The sequence below is a fragment of the Watersipora subatra genome, chromosome 1, assembly GCF_963576615.1.
Source record: "Watersipora subatra chromosome 1, tzWatSuba1.1, whole genome shotgun sequence".
NCBI lineage: Eukaryota > Metazoa > Bryozoa > Gymnolaemata > Cheilostomatida > Watersiporidae > Watersipora > Watersipora subatra.
The window spans coordinates 12,093,243-12,120,897 of NC_088708.1; the positions used below are offsets into that span (position 1 = coordinate 12,093,243).

Consider the following 27,655-nt stretch of genomic DNA (forward strand, 5'->3'; position numbering starts at 1 on the left):
CTGTATGTAGTATGATGGTGTATATAGTATGTTGGTGTATATAGTATGTTGGTGTATATAGTATGATGGTGTATGTAGTATGATGGTGTATGTAGTATGTTGGTGTATGTAGTATGTTGGTGTAAGTAGTATGTTGGTGTATGTAGTATGTTGGTGTATGTAGTATGTTGGTGTATGTAGTATGTTGCTGTATGTAGTATGTTGGTGTATGTAGTATGATGGTGTATATAGTATGTTGGTGTATGTAGTATGTTGGTGTATGTAGTATGTTGGTGTATGTAGTATGTTGGTGTATGTAGTATGATGGTGTATATAGTATGTTGGTGTATGTAGTATGTTGGTGTATGTAGTATGTTGGTGTATGTAGTATGTTGCTGTATGTAGTATGATGGTGTATGTAGTATGTTGGTGTATGTAGTATGTTGGTGTATATAGTATGTTGGTGTATATAGTATGATGGTGTATGTAGTATGATGGTGTATGTAGTATGTTGGTGTATGTAGTATGTTGGTGTATGTAGTATGTTGGTGTATGTAGTATGTTAGTGTATGTAGTATGTTGGTGTATGTAGTATGTTGCTGTATGTAGTATGTTGGTGTATGTAGTATGATGGTGTATATAGTATGTTGGTGTATGTAGTATGTTGGTGTATGTAGTATGTTGGTGTATGTAGTATGTTGGTGTATGTAGTATGATGGTGTATATAGTATGTTGGTGTATGTAGTATGTTGGTGTATGTAGTATGTTGGTGTATGTAGTATGTTGCTGTATGTAGTATGATGGTGCATGTAGTATGTTGGTGTATGTAGTATGTTGGTGTATATAGTATGTTGGTGTATGTAGTATGTTGGTGTATGTAGTATGATGGTGTATGTAATATGATGGTGCATGTAGTATGTTTGTGTATGTAGTATGTTGGTGTATATAGTATGTTGGTGTATGTAGTATGTTGGTGTATGTAGTATGATGGTGTATGTAGTATGATGGTGCATGCAGTATGTTTGTGTATGTAGTATGTTGGTGTATATAGTATGTTGGTGTATGTAGTATGATGGTGTATATAGTATGTTGGTGTAAGTAAAATGTTGGTGTATGTAGCATGATGGTGTATGTAGTATGATGGTGTATGTAGTATGTTTGTGTATGTAGTATGTTGGTGTATATAGTATGTTGGTGTATGTAGTATGTTGGTGTATGTAGTATGATGGTGTATGTAGTATGATGGTGTATGTAGTATGATTGTGTATGTAGTATGATGGTGCATGTAGTATGTTTGTGTATGTAGTATGTTGGTGTATATAGTATGTTGGTGTATGTAGTATGATGGTGTATATAGTATGTTGGTGTATGTAAAATGTTGGTGTATGTAGTATGATGGTGTATGTAGTATGATGGTGCATGTAGTATGTTTGTGTATGTAGTATGTTGGTGTATATAGTATGTTGGTGTATGTAGTATGATGGTGTATATAGTATGTTGGTGTATGTAAAATGTTGGTGTATGTAGTATGATGGTGTATGTAGTATGATGGTGCATGTAGTATGTTTGTGTATGTAGTATGATGGTGTATGTAGTATGTTTGTGTATGTAGTATGATGGTGTATGTAGTATGTTTGTGTATGTAGTATGTTGGTGTATGTAGTATGATGGTGTATGTAGTATGTTGGTGTATGTAGTATGATGGTGTATGTAGTATGTTTGTGTATGTAGTATGTTGGTGTATGTAGTATGATGGTGTATGTAGTATGTTGGTGTATGTAGTATGTTTGTGTATGTAGTATGTTGGTGTATATAGTATGTTGGTGTATGTAGTATGATGGTGTATGTAGTATGTTGCTGTATGTAGTATGATGGTGTATATAGTATGTTGGTGTATGTAAAATGTTGGTGTATGTAGTATGATGGTGTATGTAGTATGATGGTGCATGTAGTATGTTTGTGTATGTAGTATGTTGGTGTATATAGTATGTTGGTGTATGTAGTATGTTGGTGTATGTAGTATGATGGTGTATGTAGTATGATGGTGCATGTAGTATGTTTGTGTATGTAGTATGTTGGTGTATATAGTATGTTGGTGTATGTAGTATGTTGGTGTATGTAGTATGATGGTGTATGTAGTATGTTGGTGTATGTAGTATGATGGTGTATGTAGTATGATGGTGTATGTAGTATGATGGTGTATGTAATATGATGGTGCATGTAGTATGTTTGTGTATGTAGTATGTTGGTGTATATAGTATGTTGGTGTATGTAGTATGTTGGTGTATGTAGTATGATGGTGTATGTAGTATGATGGTGCATGCAGTATGTTTGTGTATGTAGTATGTTGGTGTATATAGTATGTTGGTGTATGTAGTATGATGGTGTATATAGTATGTTGGTGTAAGTAATATGTTGGTGTATGTAGCATGATGGTGTATGTAGTATGATGGTGTATGTAGTATGATGGTGTATGTAGTATGATGGTGTATGTAGTATGTTTGTGTATGTAGTATGTTGGTGTATATAGTATGTTGGTGTATGTAGTATGTTGGTGTATGTAGTATGATGGTGTATGTAGTATGATGGTGTATGTAGTATGATGGTGTATGTAGTATGATGGTGCATGTAGTATGTTTGTGTATGTAGTATGTTGGTGTATATAGTATGTTGGTGTATGTAGTATGATGGTGTATATAGTATGTTGGTGTATGTAAAATGTTGGTGTATGTAGTATGATGGTGTATGTAGTATGATGGTGCATGTAGTATGTTTGTGTATGTAGTATGTTGGTGTATGTAGTATGTTGGTGTATGTAGTATGATGGTGTATATAGTATGTTGGTGTATGTAAAATGTTGGTGTATGTAGTATGATGGTGTATGTAGTATGATGGTGCATGTAGTATGTTTGTGTATGTAGTATGATGGTGTATGTAGTATGCTTGTGTATGTAGTATGATGGTGTATGTAGTATGTTTGTGTATGTAGTATGTTGGTGTATGTAGTATGATGGTGTATGTAGTATGTTGGTGTATGTAGTATGATGGTGTATGTAGTATGTTTGTGTATGTAGTATGTTGGTGTATGTAGTATGATGGTGTATGTAGTATGTTGGTGTATGTAGTATGTTTGTGTATGTAGTATGTTGGTGTATGTAGTATGTTGCTGTATGTAGTATGATGGTGTATATAGTATGTTGGTGTATGTAAAATGTTGGTGTATGTAGTATGATGGTGTATGTAGTATGATGGTGTATGTAGTATGATGGTGTATGTAGTATGATGGTGTATGTAGTATGATGGCGTATGTAGTATGATGGTGTATGCAGTATGATGGTGTATGTAGTATGATGGTGTATGTAGTATGATGGTGTATGTAGTATGATGGTGTATGTAGTATGATGGTGTATATAGTATGATGGTGCATGTAGTATTTTGGTGTATGTAGTATGATGGTGTATGTAGTATGATGGTGTATATAGTATGTTGGTGTATGTAGTATGATGGTGTATGTAGTATGTTGGTGTATGTAGTATGTTGGTGTATGTAGTATGATGGTGTATGTAGTATGATGGTGTATATAGTATGTTGGTGTATGTAGTATGATGGTGTATGTAGTATGTTTGTGTATGTAGTATGATGGTGTATGTAGTATGATGGTGTATGTAGTATGATGGTGTATGTAGTATGTTGGTGTATGTAGTATGTTGCTGTATGTAGTATGATGGTGTATGTAGTATGATGGTGTATATAGTATGTTGGTGTATGTAGTATGTTGGTGTATGTAGTATGTTGCTGTATGTAGTATGATGGTGTATATAGTATGTTGGTGTATGTAAAATGTTGGTGTATGTAGTATGATGGTGTATGTAGTATGATGGTGTATATAGTATGTTGGTGTATGTAGTATGATGGTGTATGAAGTATGATGGTGTATGTAGTATGTTGGTGTATGAAGTATGTTGATGTATGTAGTATGTTTGTGTATGTAGTATGATGGTGTATGTAGTATGTTGGTGTATGTAGTATGATGGTGTATGTAGTATGATGGTGTATGTAGTATGATGGTGTATGTAGTATGATGGTGTATGTAGTATGTTGGTGTAAGTAGTATGTTCGTGTATGTAGTATGATGGTGCATGTAGTATGATGGTGTATGTAGTATGATGGTGTATGCAGTATGATGGTGTATGTAGTATGATGGTGTATGTAGTATGATGGTGTATGTAGTATGTTGGTGTATGTAGTATGATGGTGTATGTAGTATGATGGTGTATGTAGTATGATGGTGTATGTAGTATGATGGTGTATGTAGTATGTTGGTGTAAGTAGTATGTTGGTGTATGTAGTATGATGGTGTATGTAGTATGATGGTGTATGTAGTATGATGGTGTATGTAGTATGTTGCTGTATGTAGTATGATGGTGTATGTAGTATGTTGGTGTATGTAGTATGTTGCTGTATGTAGTATGATGGTGTATGTAGTATGATGGTGTATGTAGTATGATGGTGTATGTAGTATGATGGTGTATGTAGTATGTTGGTGTATGTAGTATGTTGGTGTATGTAGTATGTTTGTGTCACAGAATAGAAAATAATGTTAGTCACATGTGTGTAAAAGGATAAATACTTAGTACTTATTAATATACTTATACTAATATTAATATACTTATTAATATACATGTAGATTATTATTATTTGATCTTTATCAGCACATCTAATGATTCCTCACAGCACACTAAACTTCTAGAGTACTAGCATGTATTAACAACTATACTCGCTACGCTGTCTGTGGATGCCATAAAATAGAAATACTGATGGATGAGTAGGTAAGTAAAGGTAATAAAAGGATACGTATCGAGATACTTACGGCTGAGAGTACTTGCCTCGACGTGTCACAAATAAAGGAGGTGTGACTTTCTATGATAACATAAAACTGGTTAGTGTCAGCGTTCACAAAAATATATCATATACAAATAAAGATTGGTGTTAAAATATTTAATCCCAGGAAAGTGTTTAAATAAACTCATGTACCTTAGCAAGTTATTTTGAACTGATATTTTAAACCCTAGTTGAAGAGTGGTAAGGAAACAGTCTAAAGTGGCTAGCGAAAGTCTCATGACACCTTTTCCAATCCTTCCTAAGATGCACGTGTCAATAATATATGACTTAATGCAGTAGCTAGTAACTGCATCACAAAGTCACCAATACTTTTGAAACCATTTACCTGATGAAACCACTTACCTGATGAAACCACTTACCTGATAAAACCACTTACCTGATGAAACCCCTTACCCGATGAAACCACTTGCCGAATGAAACCATTTACCTTATGAAACCACTTACTTGATGAAACTACTTACATGTACCTAATAAAATCCCTTACCTGATGACACCATTGACCTGATGAAACCACTTACCTGATGAAACCACTCACCTGATGAAACCAATTACCTGATGAAACCACTTACTTGATGACACCACCTACTTAATGAAAACACTTACCTGATGAAACCAATTACCTGATGAAACCACTTACTTGATGACACCACCTACTTAATGAAAACACTTACCTGATGAAACCAATTACCTGATGAAACCTTTTACCTGATAAAACCACTCGCCGGATGAAACCATTTACCTGATGAAACCACTCACCTGATGAAACCAATTACCCGATGAAACCACTTACTTGATGACACCACCTACTTGATGAAACAACTTACCTGATAAAACCACTTACATGGTGAAACCACTTACCTGATGAAACCACTTACCGGATGAAACCACTTACCTGCGAGTACGGGTAGGTAAAGTCAAGAGGATTTGTGGAGAGTAAGGTCTGTAATGTCTACAATTGGCAGTCAAACTGTTTTATTGGCTTGTTGCTCTACTGGCTTGTTTTATTGGCTTGGCCAAAGCAGTTTTATAACAGCTGTTTACAGCTAAGACTGTAGAGAGTTTTGTGTTAACTACTATTGATTATATATCAACAAACTTAAAGGCTTAGCTAAACTTTTTGTAGCATTAAAAGTCATGAGGAACTTTGTTGCTCACAAAAGCAAAATGAGTCCTGAGATAGCTTTACCATGACTTCTTGGAAAAAAATAATGAGGTCAATGATACTACTTAATAAGAAAAGCAACTAATAAAAAAGAAAGTGGTGAAAAGACCAGACTATGACTAACTTTATTTGACTTTTATTTTATTACATTTACATGTATGTACAGTAAACTGATTTACTTTTATGTATAACTAACTGTTCATTAAGTCTTTAGAAGCTATAAAATTATAAAACCGGTTATTATATAAAACCACTTACTACTTTCATCAAGTAACTGGTTTCATCTGGTAAGTAGTTTCATCAATTTATAAATTTCTATTTGAGAACTCTAATGTTTGTTTAAATATAAATGTATAACACAAACTACTGTCGCTTGATTAAGGACTGTAAAACTAAAAGTGGATAATTTCACTAGAATTACAATAAATTGTTTTACAGTTGATAGAGAATATTGGAATATGTCTGCAGTAGGTCAACATCACACTAATCTACAGCTATAACACTTTTTGTTCATTCTACTTGTAGTGTTTTATTACTATCAATAAAAAACTATTGAGGGTTAAATTCAAGCATGTTAGCTTAGTATCTCTATTCTATAATTATCCAGGATGACTAACTAATAAAAAAACTATCATTTGAAGCCTTTTTATTTAGAAATAGGCGTTGATATTCGAAGTATATCGCTAATTACAGGATGTGTGGTCTATTTGAACTACCTTGTTTTGTTTAAAATTTCCAAGAACTTCTAAAACAATCACGAAATATGCTGAACACTTTAATGCTGAAAAAAAGGACAAAAGTGCAAAATTCATTAAGCTCAAAGAAGCTATATGGTAAATCTGAGTTACCAATTTGATGAGTTAAGATAATGAGGATGCATATATTAATGAGCATTTTGTTGCTAGCAAATCAAGGTGTGTCTCAGAAAATGAATGCTGATGACACCTACCAACCAGTCTGTCTATAGAAGGATGCCACCATGGAAACGTCAGAATGTTAGGAGGAAGTCATAGTCTAGGCCTATAGAGAAGAGTATAAGAGGACAGCAGTCTCAGAATCTGGCATACAAGCTCCACACTCTGTAGCAGCAACATGAAGCTCGCAATTGTGGTTCTCTTCTGCTTCTTGGCACTAGCATCTACTGCTCCGGCAGCTGATGATTATGGTACCAAGGGATTAGCTGCTGCAGGTTCAGCAGCGGCAGGCTCATCTGGAGGAGGAGCTGCTGGAGGAGGATCAGCAAGTGCAGGAGGAGATGATGCTTCTGTCGGGGCATCAGGTAAAAGTTACATGCTACTCTATTAGTTGGTTTAAGTAAACAGTGTTTTTGTGTATATTTTATAGACTGCGAGAACTGTAACATTAACTTGATATTTGTAATTTTAAAACAAGATTATATATACCAAATTTAGAAGGTTTTTACCAAATTTATGAACTTGACTAATAAGACAGTGATCTTGGGTTTTGCTGAATTTATTTGCAGTGTACTTTTACATGACTTAGAGTTGTGACAAACACACGAATCTGTTCAAACGATAATCCAACCTCATTCAAAACTGTAACAACAATTCTGCTTATAATTTTATAGCTGATGATGATGCCGATGATGACTCAGGAGTAAGTGCAGATGCTAGTGGAGCAGATGATAGTGGAGATGGCAATGACAGCGGCGATGGTGGTGACGACAGTGGAGATGGCGGTGATGATAGCGGAGATGGTGACGACAGTGGAGATGGTGGTGACGACGACAGCGGTGATGGTGGTGACAGCGGAGATGGTGGTGACGATAGCGGTGATGGTAACGACAGCGGTGATGGTGACGACAGCGGAGATGGTGGTGACGACAGCGGAGATGGCGATGACAGCGGAGACGGTGATGACGATAGTGGAGATGGTGACGACAGCGGAGATGGTGGTGATGACAGCGGTGATGGTGACGACAGCGGAGATGGTGGTGATGACAGCGGAGATGTTGATGGCAATGGTGGTGGTAAAAATGCAGGAGGTGATGGCTATGGAAATGGAGATGGCGGTGCCAATGGAGATGATGGATCTGATGATGGCAGCAATGATGGCAGTGATGATGGATCTGATGATGGATCTGATGATGGCAGCGATGATGGATCTGATGATGGATCTGATGATGGCAGCGATGATGGATCTGATGATGGCAGCGATGATGGCAGCGATGATGGCAGCGATGATGGATCTGATGATGGCAGTGATGATGGATCTGATGACGGTAGTGTGGACAACAGTGATTATGGCAGTTATGATGACGGTAGTGATGATGGCAGTGATGGATATGGAGATGACAATAGTGATGATGGCAGTGATAATGGCAGCGACGATGGCAGCGATGATGGCAGTGACGATGGCAGTGATGATGGCAGCGATGATGGCAGTGATGATGGAAGCGATGATGGCGGCGATGATGGAAGTGACGGCTATGGAGATGGCAGCGATGATGGCAGTGATGATGGCAGTGATGATGGCAGTGATGATAGCAGTGATGATGGCAGCGATGACAGTAGTGATGATGGCAGCGATGACAGCAGTGATGATGGCAGCGATGACGGCAGCGATGACGGCAGCGATGACGGCAGCGATGACGGCAGCGATGACGGCAGCGATGACGGCAGCGATGACGGCAGCGATGACGGCAGCGATGACGGCAGCGATGACGGCAGCGATGACGGCAGCGATGACGGCAGCGATGACGGCAGCGATGACGGCAGCGATGACGGCAGCGATGACGGCAGCGATGACGGCAGCGATGACGGCAGCGATGACGGCAGCGATGACGGCAGCGATGACGGCAGCGATGACGGCAGCGATGACGGCAGCGATGACGGCAGCGATGACGGCAGCGATGACGGCAGCGATGACGGCAGCGATGACGGCAGCGATGATGGCAGTGATGGTTATGGAGATGATAATAGCGATGATGGCAGTGATGATGGAAGCGATGATGGCAGCGATGATGGCAGCGATGACAGCAGTGATGATGGCAGCGATGATGGAAGTGATGGCTATGGAGATGGCAGCGATGATGGCAGTGATGATGGCAGTGATGATGGCAGTGATGATAGCAGTGATGATGGCAGCGATGACAGTAGTGATGATGGCAGCGATGACAGCAGTGATGATGGCAGCGATGACAGCAGTGATGATGGCAGCGATGATGGAAGCAACGGCTATGGAGATGGCAGCGATGATAGCAGTGATGATAGCAGCGATGACAGCAGCGCTGATGGCAGCGATGACAGCAGTGATGACAGCAGTGATGATGGAAGCAACGGCTATGGAGATGGTAGCGACGATGACAGCAGCGATGATGATAGTGATGACAGTGATGACAGTGATGATAGTGATGACAGCAGCGATGATGACAGCAGCGATGATGACAGCAGCAATGATGACAGCAGCGATGATGACAGCGATGATGACAACAGCGATGATGACAGCGATGGTGACAGTGGTCATGGCTATGGCAAGGGTGGCAGTGATGACGGCAGCAGCGATGATGGCAGCAGCGACGATGGCAGCAGTGATGACGGCAGCAGTGATGACGGCAGCAGTGATGACGGAAGCAGTGATGACAGTGATGATGACAGTAGCGATGACAGCAGTGATGGCAGCGATGATGACAGCAGTGATGACAGCAGTGATGACAGCAGTGCCGACAGTGACGATGGCAGCGATGATGGTAGCGATGATGGCAGCGATGATGGCAGCGATGATGGCTATGGTGACAATGGCAGCGACAGCGGTGATGATAGCAGTGATGGCAGCAGTGATGGCAGCAGTGATGGTAGCAGTGATAGTGACAGCTATGGCAGCGACGATGGCAGCGACGATGGCAGTGATGATTATAGTGCTCATGATTATAGCGACGATGGCAGTGATGACGATAGCAATGGTGGCAGTGACGATGATAGCGACAGCGCTGATTACAGTGATGGTGACAGTGATGATAGTGAAAATGGCAGCGATGACAACAGCGATGACAACAGCGATGACAACAGCGACGACAACAATGACAATGGAGCTGACAGCGGAGAAGGCAATGCAGGAGGTAACTATATTTATTTTAGTTTGTAGTTAAGACATTTCTGTTGTTTCTTCAAGTCAAACATAATTTCTATGGCATAGCAAGCTAATAATAGTGATTATAATTTCAGATGCCGCTGATGATGTGCTGCAAACATATGGTCTTTCCATGAACGATGATGAGTTAGACAAACTGCTCAAGGACGCCGGTATCGGAGGTCTTGCTGGTCTGTACGGCAACACTGCTCCACTCGCTACCGGACTTGTCTCTCTACTACTCGCAGCGGTAGCAGCTGTTCTTTTCTTGTAAATAGAGTTTTTTTACCAATATCTTTGGAAATTTATGAAGTGATTTTTTCACTGATGCTCACAAACCTGGTCAGTAGATTGAAACAGAAAAGCTGAAGGCATGACAAATCTCCTTGCAACATTCTTTAAAACAACAAAAGTGAGTTCATTTTTAATGCTTGTCTATTTGCTCATACAATGAGCCTTTAAGCAAAAGACTTTGTGATGGAGCTATTTCGATAACATTTCAAAGCATTTCTGCAGTAAATCACTTGGCTAGAGGTTTCTGTTTTAACAATTTTTAGGTGTTTATGTATTATTTTTTATATTTTCATTATTTTGTTAATCAATTTTTTGAATGAAACATCCAAAGCTTGTGTGCTCCAGTTTTGCATATTGTCAATGCACTTTAATCATTTGTGAGGCCAAGAATAATACTTCATTGTTATATAATACATTGTATATACAATACACATTTATATTTATTAACCATGCCACTATCAACATACGCATGTCCTTCTATATATATGTATATACACACGTAACATAGGTATCTCCTAAAACTTTCAAAGCAACAGATAGTTTCGATAGATCAAATAATCTTTGATACCGGGACAGGTTTTTAAAGTTTTGGTCCTGTTTGAACAATGGTAACACGCTTGACAACTTGCAATAATGAATATACAACTACATTTGTGAATATTAGTTTATCATCTCGTCATTGCTCAGTCATTTACTGTAGCTTATAGCAAAAAAGCTGTGTAATGCACTGTTTTAACAAATATTATTAAAATGAATGAATCTCTATAGAAATGCCATTTGCTAACTTGCACACTACAAACACTAGTATGGAATGTATAGAGTCAAAAAGTGAATATTAAGCATTCAGTCACACTCTGTTTGACAGGAACTGCTAAAATGAACTTCAATGCTAAAGTTTGTAAAGAGTTTTATTAAAAACATTGTGCAGCGTGTTTATTTGTTATTTTTAAACTGAGTTGTTAATTATTTAACAGTGAGAAATATAGAACAGTTCTTACCTTAGAGATTTCTATAAAATTGACATACAGTTATAAACTTGTCCAATGGTCATAGTAACCACAATTAATAAGAAATATGAAAACCTACAAAATACAAAAATACTTATAATAATAATTCAGCAGAGAGCAAAGCTACACTAATGCTTTTTATTTTATGCTGTTCTTTTTACTTTCGCTATGGCTATAAAAAATATATAAAAGTATATAAAGAAACATGGCACTTAATGTCTTCAAAGCGTTTCACTGCTGTGGTTGCAATGACAATATAATGCAATTCTGTATATTATACACCGGCATACATCTTTGCCACCCGTTGCCTCTTGACAGCACATCACAAACTACAAATAGTTGGCTAAAACCCTCGCATTGTTTGAAGTTAATTAAAGCAAGCAATGTGTAAACCCAACCAACTCAGGATTGTATCTACCTGTTTGAAAATGGTCCCGCTGGGAGAGTCTGAGCGCGGTGTCGAGCACTCTCTCGGTGGGGGGCGGGGTCCGAGGGTTCTCCCCGCAAAATTTTTTAGTATAACTAGTCAAAATGGTGTAAATCTAGCACACTTGGCTTCTGATGGGGCACACGTTCTAACAGCAAATTTGACATTATAAGCCACTGTTTTCTAAAAATAAAAATGTTTATTAAGATTGTCTTTAACCACCCTTATTAAAAATATAATGTGAATGGAAGCTGCTAAAGGGATTGGCCACAGCTAGCATGAGGTAGAATTATCACCGGGTGCATTGCTGAATGGTGTAGGAGACGAGTAGTCTCCTATAAAATAGTTTAATTAAATAATATTGTAGAAATAAAAAGTAAAATTAATAGAGCACCAAGTTAAAAATAAAGCACTTGTACTAATAATAGTCTATAATACTGAACAAGTAGAAGCATGAGTAAACTGAGTCATTTACACAAATACTTAGTTAGAATTAATTTAAAGGAGGGAAGATCTTTCACTGTGGGAGTGTTTGAAAGTGTCAATGATAGCTTGTATGTCTAGCCTATCAGTTAGATCATTATGCACATGTAGTATTAGTAAGTTGTTCAGTCTTTTTTGACCCATAGAGGCCCTTATGGTAGTCAGGACCCGGTTCATAGCGCTGAATGATCTTTCTCAATCAATAATAATAACAAATAAATAAATAATATAAATAAATAATAATAGCAATAATAATAACCAATTCTCAATAAACTTCTTTAGTGCTTTGCTCAAATAACCCACATGCAGCTTAAACACTGTAGTCCAACAGTGTGCTCCATCAATGATCTCTTTGGGTTGCAATTGAATTTGCAAAGAACGCACTTGGTGATGAGTGGGATAATTTGGACATCAATGATACCTCTCACGAAGCGCGTGACTTAGTGTTGTTACCACTGATACTGATTCAATATGGCGGCGCCCATAAGTGAAAATTTCGTGTTTCTTCAGCTTTTTAAAGATTTATTAAAATCAAGCAAAAATGATGTGAATTCCAGGATTATGAGCCTCAAAAAATGGTACTGCCAATGCAGTAGCTGCATTATAAGAAGATACGACCCTGAACCAACTAGCTGGTAAAAACTAATGTGATTGTTTGTTGGTGTTTTAAATTTATAAAACATGAAGGTTGTAACCAACACTGAGGGTTATTTTAACAAGGTAGCAATAGATAAAAGTGATTAGCGAATATGCGTATACAAATTCTTTGGGAAACAGTTTTTCTGCAAAATTAGTTGAATAAAGCATTTAGGCTCATCTGCTCAGCAATAGATAATAGTGGTACAGTAGCTGGTCACTTTATCACTGAAACAAACAAAAGTGATTATGTCGATGCATATATATCTATAATGATCATTTTCCACTTTTGGCAGCCTTTGATCAATTTATGGTAAAATACGGCCAATCTTTTAAGCTTGTTGTCCAACTTTTTACAAGAAATTTGTGAAGTATTTCCTATTGCAATTCTGTCTGCACATTCTCACCACTCCTATATTATGATGTGGTGGAGTGAATTCTGTCTGCACATTCTCACCACTCCTATATTATGAGGTGGTGGAGTGTTGGTTTGAAAACATATCCAGCGAGGGATCTGGTGTCAGAATGAAATATGTAAAACTCTTTTGTATGCCTGTTAATTAACAATCTTACGTATTTCCATAAATTGATAATCAGTGCTAATAGAAGCACAAAAGCATTCTGTTTCCCAGACAGAGCTCATAATGTAAGCCATAACATAATTTCTGTCACATAGAACCTACCAAAGTTGTTATATACCTGAAAAGACACTTTGTTGACCAGATGGGGCTCATAATGTCAGTCATAACATAATTTCTGTCACATAGAGCCTACCAAAGTTGTTATATACCTGAAAAGGCACTGTGTTGACCAGATGGGGCTCATATTGTCCGCCATAACATAATTTCTGTCACATAGAACCTACCAAAGTTGTTATATACCTGAAAAGGCACTGTGTTGACCAGATGGGGCTCATATTGTAAGTCATAACATAATTTCTGTCTCATAGAACCTACCAAAATTGTTATATAACTATAAAGACACTGTGTTGACCAGATGGGGCTCATATTGTCAGCCATAACATGATTTCTGTCTCATAGAACCTACCAAAGTTGTTATATACTTGAAAAGACACTGTGTTGACCAGATGGGGCTCATAATGTCAGTCATAACATAATTTCTGTCACATAGAACCTACCAAAGTTGTTATATACCTGAAAAGGCACTGTGTTGACCAGATGGGGCTCATATTGTCCGCCATAACATAATTTCTGTCACATAGAACCTACCAAAGTTGTTATATACCCGAAAAGGCACTATGTTGACCAGATGGGGCTCATATTGTAAGTCATAACATAATTTCTGTCTCATAGAACCTACCAAAGTTGTTATATAACTATAAAGGCACTGTGTCGACCAGATGGGGCTCGTATTGTCAGTCATAACATGATTTCTGTCACATAGAACCTACCAAAGTTGTTATATACCTGAAAAGACACTGTGTCGACCACACGGAGCTCACGTAAAACATAATCTAATAAAACTCATGTTTACAAAACGGTGAATCTGTTACTAAGCTTTTTTAATACGTATCTCCCTTGATAACATGAAGATACATTACTACAGCAGCTGAACTGAATAAACAGAAAGAAAGGGAGACAACATCTGAACACAAATGCAATTTCCGTGAAAACATAAACATATTGCTGATTTAATGACACTGGTCATGATAAAATATTAACTATCATGAAACATCTACTTACTACTACTAAAAAACCAGCCTTTTGCTGAGAATGTCAAGCTGCTCCAAGACTTACACTGAGGTAGATGGTTTATCTACCATGATTTACAGTACATTTGCCAAGATTTAGATAAACCCTGTAATTAATTCACTGCATAATTTACAAAATACTATAATCATTATAATACTGGTGTATCAAGTGTTATATTTTTAGACAGAAAAGGTACATAAAACTTATTTTCTTACATGTGGTGTTTTTTGGTCAGGTTTGAATTAAAAATCTTTGAAATTTTTTGTTTAAATTCACCCTTTAATTACACATTCCATATACTGACAAGTAATTACTGAAGGAAATTCCATGAATATGAAAGATTTACCAAATCATTAGAATAAAGTGAGGTTCAATGGAGAGCAAAGTTGTCTTGTACAAATGAGGTGTATATCATAAGCTGTTTGATATCAGAAGACCATACAATCTTTTGATGATGTTATAGCCACATGTTGGTAGAGTACTCAATAATTAACTACTATTATGTCTTAGATTGTCCTAGAGCTTTCAATAGCCACTTATTCAATTATGGGTAATAGAGGCGTGCCTTATTTGCATGTTTTGGGTGGGTCCAAAGTGTCAGCTAATTCCAGGGCTGAATCTCTTTAGCGTGGCCATTCCTATTGACAATATTTAGGTGGCTTCATAGGTACTGAAGATATTGTAATATGGTACTGAATTTTAAGCCAACTTTAATATATGTTATATATACATGTATTATAACTATATTATATATATTATTTTTAGAGAAACAAATAAACTATCTAAAATAGTTTGAGGTATTTATCATCAGAATGTTACCATTAAATGTTAGTTCCTACATCTGTAGCTAAGTTGGATTAAGTCAACAAGCATATTATGTCTCAGTTATGTCTATGAACATCACTGTATATGTTAAGTCTCTGTTACATTATGTCTATGAACATCAATGTATATGTTAGGTTTATGTACCGTTATGTCTAAGAACATCAATGTATATGTTAAGTCTACATGTATGTACCATCATGTCTATAAACATCAATGTATATGTTAAGTCTATGTTACACTATGTCTATGAACATCAATGTACATGTATAAGTTAAGTCTATGTACCGTTATATCAATAAACATCAACGTATATGTTAAGTTTATGTTACATTATGTCTATGAACATCAGTGTATAGGTTGAGTGTATGTTACATTATGTCTACAAACCTCAATGTATATATTAAGTCTATATTCAAATTTATTCATTTGTTTGTTTATTTTGTTGGCTGATATATTTTGTGTAGAAATGTTAGACACGAAGTTGTCTCATACATGTATAATGCACAGCAGAAGCATTACACAAAAAAAACAATGGGAACTGAGTACAAGGGTCATGGGTATAATATAGACTTAAATTAATTGTGACCCTTAAAGCTGCATGTCAGGAATCAGAGCTACCTGTCACCTTATTCTGTGTATTATTGCAAGTGATGTAGGCTACATGATGAGCCTGTGATCATGGTATGTCTGTGTTATCATTACTGCTATGTTGTATTTATGGCTGCATAACTTTGTATCTGTACTCATTCATTGAATTGTCATATCATGTCATTATAGCAAATCACTGCATTTCTATCAACTGGTGTGCCCCATATGTTTCTATATGGACCAAGTGTATTGGTTTTAATAACAATTGACGTAAATTTTTACAGAAAGTTCATTTCTGATTGTTTCCCTATATGTTGTTTGTGCTACCAAATGATTTGTTTTTAGTGTTCATGTAAGTTGTCTCTGCAGATCATGTGAGTTGTCTCTACAGATCATGTGAGTTGCATCTACAGATCATGTGAGTTGTCTCTACAGATCATGTGAGTTGTCTCTACAGATCATGTGAGTTGCATCTACAGATCACGTGAGTTGTTTCTATAGATCATGTGAGTTGTCTCTACAGATCTTGTAAGTAGCATCTATAGATTATGTGAGTTGTCTCTATAGATTGTGTGAGTTGTCTCTACAGATCATGTGAGTTGCATCTACAGATTGTGTGAGTTGCATCTACAGATCACGTGAGTTGTTTCTATAGATCATGTGAGTTGTCTCTACAGATCATGTAAGTTGCATCTACAGATTGTGTGAGTTGCCTCTGCAGATCATGTGAGTTGCATCTACAGATTGTGTGAGTTGCCTCTGCAGATCATGTGAGTTGCATCTACAGATTGTGTGAGTTGCCTCTGCAGATCATGTGAGTTCTTTCTGCAGATCATGCAATCGTCTTCTTGCTATTTTGTCACACAATGTTTAGTCATCAATTTTTGTGATTACGTTTTGATCAAGTTTCCATACCAAATTCATTTTAGACCAGAATTATAACTGCTTATAACTGGTCTGTATTCACATACATGTAGACTAACAGATCTTCAATAGCGATGTTAACACTAAGGAATATATTCTTACATCGGGTAAGGATTATTCTAATGCGCCTGTAACTGGCTCTTATTACCTTCTCTCAAAGATCAGAAAATACCACCATTTTATGCGAGTGCCTCTTGGTTACATTACAAAGTTGAACACTGCCACCAGAATATACTGTAATTGCTGCTATTTCTGTAACATGAAGAGATTTGTCTATCAAAAGTATATCAGTCTTACTTTTATCTCATTTATAGTTGCTCTTAGTTATGTCACGCTGATAAACTGGTATAACATATGAGTTCTTAAGCTCGCACCTGCGAGAGACTGGAAATGAGTTTTTGATGTTATCTATTGGTTGTTTTATTATGATTTATTGCTACGGCAGCACCGTTGTAAAATAAATTAAACATTGGTTTGTAAAAAAGCTGTATGTGCATTAGCATAGCATTGCTAAACTCTTGATTATGTTACAATATGTGTAGACAGCATGGCAGATGTTAATGAATGTTTGCAACAAGATAGTTAACTTCATCAATTTGGCAACTGGCAGCAATTTCTACCAACAAACAGCTCTTGTCAACTGTGCAGATTCCGTCAGCACATCGGTCACACTGACCTCTGAATATCGTTGCTGTATGTTGAGTGCTTCACCCTTGCTTAAAAAATTGTCTCGAAATTGTTTAAAGTATTTATTATGTATTATCAATATATAGTAAATATATTATATTTATTATAATTGATGATATATAATTATATATTAATATTAATTGATAATATATATTTATACTATATCGATAATATAAATATCTATTATAATATAATGTAAATATATGTTTTCAATATATATTTATTATATATAATATATAATAATTGTATATTGAAGAGGGTTGCAGACTTCATTGTGCTACTTGATACTTAGCAGGTATATATGCCCAGTTGTATGATGAGGACACAAAAGCAATTGTTTATGAAGGATTGCATACAATGTTGATGTGTTGTCCATCGCAAATTCTTTAATGAAAAATTAAAATAAAAGATGCTGTGAATTAAATCCTTTGACATTGTAAATATTATTCGCAAAAGAATCCCCATTAGTATATTTGCAGAAGCTTCGACAAAAGTGAACAAAATAATTTTCAAGTTTCCATGTACTGGGTTGACTCACCTCAACTACGGCTGACCAAGCAAATGCAAGAAGTCTAGTCTATAACTAGTATATAATGTATAAAAGAACAAAATACGGTAACATATCCCGAATTAGTATCGCACATCATCACTCACAACAAGTAGCTCTAGATCCGTTTTAAAACTGTTGTTGCAAGAATGTCATTCGTGTTATTTTTACTCATGGGTCTATGTAACGCTGTAGGTGAGAAGGTTTAATGTTGTTTTTAGTAATTTTAAGCATACAGTATGTACTCTTCTTTTCTTGAGTTATATGAATTCATCGAGCAGATCAATTCATGATGAATGTCACGCGGCTACTTCTCCACCCAAGACCTATTGTCAGAGACACTCCCAAAGCCAGAATGGGCGGTTTGCCTAAACAGGTCCAATTGATTTGTTGTGCAACTTAGCATTCACCCTTCGTTGACATTCTTCCTGTATCCATTGATATGCTTATACGCTTGATAAACTGTAGCTGGCCCTCTCACCTCGGTGTCATGTAACCACCAGTAAACTTATTAACGATGTATTTGATTATCCACATCTATGTTTTAACTAATGGTCATACTAAGGCTTTTGAATACTGTCATCTTCTCTGACCGAATGGGCTGCAACTGATGGAATCAAAGAATGTAAATGAATATTGGTAAGATGAAGGTGTGGTAAGTGGTGTCACACCCACATACCTAGCTAGAGGGCGAGCGCAATCTTTTGTCTGGTATGCATGTATTAGAATCACATCATGCTCTTCTATGATCTAGCTTAAAGCATTTGTTTATACAGCAAACAACTACCAATGAAATCTTGTTCCACATTTACACCAAATTATTTTTTTAATAAAAATTTGTTCTTCATGAAATGGCAATATTGTGTGTAATTATATTGCGTTTGTTATAAAAATACCTTCTTTGTAAAAGAAAACCAGTGGTTGTTAGTTAGTCAAAAAAGAGTATATTATATTATTTTTATCATACAAGCAAATTAAATAAAGTAAAATGTTGCACTTTCACAAATGTTAAAAATTTAAACTTTCTGATGTTCACAGTTTACGTTTTTAATTGCCAACTGGAATCCCTCAAAATGCTTGTTGTTGCTAACGAAAATTATTGGGCATTTTGGGATACAAATTTTTGAGCCTGCTAAACAAAATTTTACATATTGTATCACTATTGCTCTAATTTACATGTACCTAGAATCAAGGAACTCTAAGTCGAGTCAATTCAGACGATTGAAATTCAAATAAACTCCAGGAACCATAGCAAGTAATTACATGGTTTTTCATTCAAGTATTCTTTGCTATTCATACCAAAAACATAGACAATAGCTAGACCTCTCTTTATATTTATTAATCTAAACATAGACACTAACTAAACCTTTCTTTATATTTATTAATCTAAATATAGACACTAGCTAAACCTCTCTTTATATTTATTAATCTAATCATAGACACTAACTAAACCTTTCTTTATATTTATTAATCTAAATATAGACACTAGCTAAACCTCTCTTTATATTTATTAATCTAAATATAGACACTGGCTAAACCTCTTTTTATATTTATTAATTTAACCATAGACACTAGCTAGACCTCTCTTTATATTTATTAATGTGAACATAGATTAGCACATAGAACATTTTTAAACTCTTATAAATAGTTTGTCTGCTCATCTCGCGTCGAGCAAGCATTCTGAAAATCTAAACCTTGCTCAGCTCTCTCCAGCCACTGCTGCTGTCTGTTAGATTTGGTAAACATTCCAAGCCATGCCTGTGGTTAGTCACGGATATTCTTCACTACCTGTAAAGTAATTTGTTATGCACACGCAGGATGTTAACTTGATTAATTCTTGTCTAACTTTTCTTTAAGGAAATTTCAAGTTGGGTGGCAAATTCTCACCAAACTCATATATAAATATTTAATTGCAAATCAATTCCGAACAATAAAGTAAGCAGCTTCTTCAAGAAGAATCAAACGTTATCATAGTATGCCAGACTTCTCAATAGACTTTGTACAAGTCTTACTGGGTCATGTACTCCTTGTGTACACTGATTAGAAGTATTAAAGCATTTTCACCTTTGAAGCAGAGGCTAAGATAAATTCAAAAACTCTATACATGCATTACAAGAATGTGTATATACTTGACTTCCCATGATCAGCAAGTGGGCACTCACTCTCTTATAAAAAATATTTCCGTATACCCATAAATCCCAAAATGTAAATTTTACACGTAAAATTAGAACACTCTTTTTAATAGATGTTTCCATTATTCTGAAAAAATTCATGCACAACAATATAAAGAAAACAGCTATCAACACAGAATTCCTCAAGTTTTACTAGGAATTTAAAGTATATTTGAAATATTTCACTCGTTTCCAAAAACTCTGTTGCTGCTGACAAAGATTACCTTATAGTTTGATGTTGCAAGAGTTAAGCGTTGAGTACGTTCATCTTAGACCTATGTACATATACATTCGTACCTCATGAACTTCCTTTGACAGAGCATAATATCTTTGTATGGTTAATAAAGAGCACCTGCTCTACTTTTCATTCTAGTAAGACAAAGCAAAGATTATTATTTGCCTCAAGTTGATGAGTACAGCAGTAGCACTTAGATTGAAGGATGATATTGCATACAGATTGTATTTGCCGATGAAGAGGGTACTCAGTGTAAATGAGGAAAATAAAGGAGAAGTGAAACATCTTTTTCAACCTTTGCAGATCTTCATAATGATGTTTTTGCATATCATAACTTTTTCTAGACATGTTCATGTGAAAACGCAAAAAATTAGTTTGTTCCTAATGGTAAACAACTTAACATCTATATAAAGCTTAAACTCTATGTTGAACATTCAGGTCACTCTTATTTGCTTTGCTGGTAGATGAGTTTAAAATGAACATACGTAGGCTACTTACTACATTGTCGATTGATAAGATAGTAACTTTCAGGATTAGACAAACGTTGTATTGCTGGTTCAGGCACTAAGTCACAGAGAACAGAACTGACCATGAAGACAATAGAACCTTCACATGATATATAGTAAACAGCGGAGTATGGCAAAGCGGTTAGCTTTCAACAGCTATAAAGACATCCAGCAATGTTATATATACATATATTATAACACGTATATACATAACATATCATAACATATATGTACATTATAACAATATATGTTATATACATAGTACATAGACACGCACTCCTTGTGTACATATATGTATATTGTGTGAACACATACATTGTATAAGTGGATAATTAATGTACATAACTTAAATCATAAAGAATGATAAAACATTTGACGCTAACAACCAATAGCATTTGTATAACACGGCTACACGTCTCATTAAAAATATTAGAATTAGAAAGTCAGCGCTATACATATGCGCAAGTGTGTGAGAAAGCAATCCGTAAAAGATCGATTATGATGTCTGCTTAGCTTAATACACTGTGCATGTCTTTAAGAGCAACGTTGCACAAAAAATTGCTCTATGATCTGGGATAGACATGCTTGAGGCCAGTAGCAATGAAACTAGAGATATGTCGAGTTGCAGAGAGCAATCTAATGTTGGATGCTATTCCTGTAACCACCAGTGACCCTTTTTTGGGAATTGAACCCTCAACCTGTTGTCTGTTGTCAACCATTCTAGACCACATATGTTTCTACGAGAGCGCAGCTACGCTGTTGGGCACAAGTGTAAAGTTTTATATTGAAACATCGGTTGAGGCAAGACAAGAAAAATGATGTTATATTTATGATCGAGAGGAGACAACTGACATATTTTTCTGCAAACTTCACTTTATAGCAAACTATAGTGCGAGTCTAGTTACTTAAATCATATCTTAACTATAGAGTTATTCATAAACTGTTACTAATAGACTATTAATAAAATGAATAGTAGTTTCTCACACTTTATATTTACATGTGAGTTTAGATTTACAAACATGAATTGTTATAGAATTTAAGTATGTTGAAACAGATTTTACTTGGTGAATGACAATTTATATACCTGCGTGTACATTTATCCTGCTGTTTATAGACACATCTGTACCTTGCCAGCTTTCTCTTGTACTCATCTCTCAGTTCTAATAGTCAGCCATTAGCAAGTCATGTTTGATGAAAATGTGGTTGATTCTGGCAGCTGTAATTTAAAAATTTAGTTTGGCTTCACAGATCATCCAATCTTGCTTGTTTTTCAGACTAACTTTATATAGGTTCGCGTGAACCTACACTCATATGTGTACGTGCAGGCATGTGTGTGAAATGTAACCCAACTTTAAAAACAGAGTTTGATTTTTTCCTCCAAACCTTTTACCCCTTTTATTTCCCAGAAAATCAAAAGTTATGTAATTCAGTGACACTGCTGCTAAACCATATATTGTTTCCTGCAAATAAAGCTGTTGGGTAGGTAGATTTGGTAGGTGTGTAATTCGTTCATCAAAAGTTTATCCTCTGAAGAATACATATGGGAATGAGCTCTTCTCCATAACTTAGGCTGCCGGTTAATCATAACTGTTTGTTTTGGTCAAAAGAACACAGGCTAAAGTGATCCTGATCTGACAACTCCAACAAATAGAGTTCTTCAATAGCGTTTAGCAGACGGATTAAAATATATAAAAAAGGGAAAATTCATGTTTATTAAATTTAGCTGAATGATATTATTATTGTTTAACTATTTCTTTTTAGAGTATAAAACTTAAAGCTACTCAAGTGTTTAATTTTACATTTAAGAAAGCTACTTCTCGTGACTTGTATAGAACTTAACTAATCTTGAGCTCTGTAATCCAATTATGATTAATTTAGCTGAATCTTAACCAGTTCTAAAATTAGCTCATGGACTCAATGCCTAAAAATAGTTTTGTTTTTACCATAACGCACTTATGGTCATGCAGAGAATGCAAGCAAGAAATTGATATTCACCAAAAACTAATTAATATTTATTTTATTATGCGGTACCCACAACCGTCTATTATTGAAAGAATAGTGAGTAGAGTTCTTTCGCCCATTATTTCTCGTCAATTAGTTTAAGAAAGATAAATATCTTATGTTGTGGGTAGACTGAGTTTAATAAATGAAACCATAAATTGTTTGCAAAAAACAATGTTTTTATCGAAGACGATTACTCATTCCTTGCAATGACAAGCAGAATATTATTAATGACTATTAATGAGTAGCGGTTGCTAACAGATGGTTTGTCAAGATGAATGAGTACAAAAGAAGAACAGCCCAACAACGACACCTCGGTTACGTCAAAGGAACACACCTAGAGCTGACGGCTACAATAAAAGGAACGCTCTGAGCCGTAATCCAGCAGACAGGCTCTCAACTTCACAGCAACAACAACATGAAGATCGCAATTGTAGTTCTCTTCTGCTTCTTGGCACTAGCATCTGCTGCTCCTGCAGCTGATGATTATGGTACCAAGGGATTAGCTGCCGCAGGCTCGGCTGGCAAGGGGGGAGATAATAGCGGTGACAAATCAGGTAAGAGACTAAATCCTAGTAATTGTAACTGTAATTTTTTGTCATTGTCTACATAAAAAGATACTTTTTGGTTGATATTAAATCTAAGAAGTTTATATAGAACAACAAGGACAGAGACTCCCAAGCAGCTTTAAATAAAATTAGTTTGTATTATCTTTGGCATAGTAGAAGCTGGAAAAGGTATTTGTGTGATTTTAGCTTTAAAATAGACGTTTAATCCAGTGCTATTTGCATCCATTTGTAAATACTCACACAGTTGTAAACTATATATGTCTGAATGTGTATTATCATTTGCAGTTGCAACAGACTCTGGTGATGGTTCAGCAGGAGATGATAGTGGTGCTGATGCCAGCGCTGCCGATGGTGATGATGGCGGTGCTGATGGAGGTGATGATGCTAGCGCTGCCGGTGATGATGATGGCGGTGCTGATGGTGGTGATGATGCTAGTGCTGCCGGTGATGATGACGGTGCTGACGGTGGTGATGATGCTAGCGCTGCCGGTGATGATGGTGGTGCTGATGGTGGTGATGATGCTAGCGCTGATGCCGGAGATGATGGCGGTGCTGATGGTGGTGACGATGCTAGCGCTGCCGGTGGTGATGATGCTAGCGCCGATGGTGGTGATGATGCTAGCGCTGCCGATGGTGATGATGCCAGCGCCGATGGTGGTGATGGTTATGGTAGCAATGGAGATGATAGCAATGGAGATGATAGCAATGGAGATGATAGCAATGGAGATGATAGCAATGGAGATGATAGCAATGGAGATGATAGCAATGGAGATGATAGCAATGGAGATGATAGCAATGGAGATGACAGCAATGGTGATGGTAGCAATGGTGATGGCTATGGAAATGGCAAAGATGGTGACAGCGGTGACGACAGCGGTGACGACAGCGGTGACGACAGCGGTGATGACAGCGGTGACGACAGCGGTGACGACAGCGGTGACGACAGCGGTGATGACAGCGGTGACGACAGCGGTGATGACAGCGGTGACGACAGCGGTGATGACAGCGGTGATGACAGTGGTGATGACAGCGGTGACGACAGCGGTGATGACAGCGGTGACGACAGTGGTGATGACAGCGGAGATGATAGCCATGGCGATGACAGCAATGGAGATGGCTACGGAAACGGTGACAGTGGTGATGACAGCGATGACAGCAGCGATGACAGCAGCGATGACAGCAGCGATGACTACAGTGATGATTACAGCGATGACTACAGTGATGACTACAGCGATGATTACAGCGATGATGATAGCAGCAGCTCTAGTGATGATGATAGCGGCAGCTCTAGTGATGATGATAGCGGCAGCTCTAGCGACGATGATAGCGGCAGCTCTAGCGATGATGATAGCGGCAGCTCTAGCGATAACAGCGACGACTACAGTGACGACTACAGTGATGATGGCAGTGATGATGGCAGCAGTGATGACAGCGATGGTGATAGTGGAGATGACAGTGGTGACGACAGTGCAGGTGGAGACGGTTCAGGTGAGGTTTTCGATAATTTCCAAATCAATTGCTGTTAATCTATAGTTTGTAGTAATAAACTATATCAGTGTTTAACTTTTTATAACGAATTGTTGCAAAATTTTAGGCAAGGGCCTTGGAGGTCTGTCATTGGACGATGCCGAGCTAGAAAAGATGTTAAAGGAAGCTGGTTTGGAAGGACTACTGAGCATGTACGGTTCCTCAGCAACTACCTCCACCGGAGTGATCTCTCTGCTGCTCAGTGCAGTCGCAGCAGCACTTTTCTTATAAGGTCATAGCCTTTTGCTTGACCATTATATTTTTATGGTTTACTCATAATTGTAGTCAAACTAGATGACAAGTAACTTTTGTGGCAAGCAACAAATGTGTCTGGTGCGGATGGTAGACTTATACATCCACACCAAGTCAGTAAGCGCTTAGCCTGTGTATCCAGCTCATCCAAAGGTGCTGTTTCTACATTTTCTTTCTTTATAATACAATACATAATACATATATACTTTATTCTTCCATCTTCTCTTTCTATAGTAAATTCTTGTACATCCAATGATTAGTTTTTGAGATGCAAGATATATATATATATATATACTTTTAATTATTCTTCTTAATTTAAAAATATAAAACTTTTTAAACACATAATAGTATTTATTCTCGCATGAAGCACATTGAAGCCAAATTATTGAGCATGATCATAAAGCATTGCTGAAGTTTACAATGGTATACATGTGAGGGAGTTCTCTTCTCTCATGTTTGACTAGCTGTAGTCTAATATGTAGATAAAATGTTTTCAAATGGACAAGTATATGTTGCAAAGCTGACGAATATTAAATTAGAAAGGTCGCAATAAAAATAGTAATAAAAAAAATAATAGAAAACAACACAAATTAGTTAATAACCTCAAACAAATACTAAAGCGAGATTTTGTGTAAAATAAACAAAAGTTTTTAGTCATAATTAGACCATGTTTCACCATCATAACCTTTCTAGCTGTATGAAAGGCTTGGACAAAGGCTAAAGCTGTTAAACAAGCAATTTCAGCATACTAGTTATACACTAAGTGTATTAGGGTGTCTTTCATAACTGCCTTGATATGTGTTTCCTTCATTTCCCTTTAGGATTTATTGATCTCTGCAATCAAAAAACGTTTATTTCGTTGTGAATAGTTAAAAACCTTATATGCTGTCATGTTGATTTCCAGTGGGAGTGTAAAATCTAAGAATTACACCACATTTCTTTGTCATCGACTGCTGTTTTCTTGCTTGTTTTAAGGGAATAGTTCTAAAAACACAAGTTTCCAGGCACATCCACTTATGCTCGCAACAACTTGCATTTATGTGCACACTAAACACTTTTTCTGTTCAATTAATGCATAGAAAATCTCTTTAGCCTAGAATGTTCTGGCTAGTTTTCAGATCAGGTCATTGCTAAGACAAATGTTCCCCCATTACTAAGCTATAGAACACTGGCAATGTACCGCAGTAAGGGTATCATAGAGATGATCAGAAATGCTAAAGATGCTATGGCAGCCTTTACCAAGGTATAATCAGATATATACAATCATCAAACCCCCCTCCATGCCTTGATGATAGAATTTGGGTTACAAGTTCTAATTAATCCAATATGGCAGCGCTGACCTACACATGTTTGTATGAACTGTGCAAGATATAATTTAGGAGTGTTTCAGTACATCCAGCAGATGAGCGGTAGCTACCAGATCCTGACTGGCTCCTCAATCAGGCATGGTTTAATCGAGGTGTTATGGCATCATATTATTGTGATTGTATTTAAATGCGAAACACATTAATAGCTTGATAGATGAGTCTCATTGCTGCAAACATTTCCTGAATGCATTGAAATCAGTCAGACATGCTCATCGTAAGTAAACTACATCCGAGTGTTTTCATGCTGCGGGGAACGAGAGCAGACAGAGAGGAAGCCGTAACTTTCAATTTTGTAGCACGAAGATATTATCCAATTTCCTCCCGCATAATAAGGATTTTGTATATCAAAGAACCAAAGAATTAGTATCTTTAAACATAGTGCAGTTACAATCGATAGCGATAGGCTAATCTTGCTGCCAGGTCTGCTGTCTAACCACCCTATCAGAGTTCTGTCAATTTTCTCAAGCAGTAGGGCGGGCATTTGTATTATACAGTCTTAAAAAATTTGCATTTCTAATTGCATAAAATTAAGAAAGACGACGCCGCAGCCCCAACGTAGTCAAAGAAGTGAAAATACTTTATTCAGCTAATACGAACTCTTCAGGGCCCTGCTCTGCTGATAGCAAGCTCAAAATACAATCTGTGTGTGTGCGTGCGTGTACCAGTGTGTGTACAAGTGTATGTACCAGTGTGTGTACAAGTGTATGTACCAGTGTGTGTCCAAGTATGTGTACAAGTGTGTGTACCAGTGTGTGTGTACAAGTA

General features: G+C 36.8%; 1 protein-coding gene across 1 annotated transcript; it reads left to right on the forward strand.

The window, feature by feature from the left end:
- The first annotated feature begins 7,119 nt into the window (after positions 1 to 7,119).
- Positions 7,120 to 25,733, forward strand: LOC137400191 (dentin sialophosphoprotein-like). The gene is made up of 6 exons (XM_068086549.1): positions 7,120 to 7,322; positions 7,632 to 10,121; positions 10,228 to 10,391; positions 23,561 to 23,732; positions 24,030 to 25,232; positions 25,339 to 25,733. Exons 1-6 carry the CDS (start codon positions 7,136 to 7,138, stop codon positions 25,500 to 25,502), a joined length of 4,380 nt encoding a protein of 1,459 aa, XP_067942650.1. The 5' UTR covers positions 7,120 to 7,135; the 3' UTR covers positions 25,503 to 25,733.
- Positions 25,734 to 27,655: the final 1,922 nt, after the last annotated feature.

What these genes read in the sequence shown, in the direction of transcription:
- LOC137400191 (XM_068086549.1), top strand. Translation starts at nt 7,136, where the DNA reads ATGAAGCTCGCAATTGTGGTTCTCTTCTGCTTCTTGGCACTAGCATCT. An exon ending in CGGAGAAGGCAATGCAGGAG is followed by an intron (nt 10,122 to 10,227) that starts GTAACTATATTT and finishes TTATAATTTCAG; the next exon opens with ATGCCGCTGATGATGTGCTG. An exon ending in TACTCGCAGCGGTAGCAGCT is followed by an intron (nt 10,392 to 23,560) that starts GTTCTTTTCTTG and finishes GCCGTAATCCAG; the next exon opens with CAGACAGGCTCTCAACTTCA.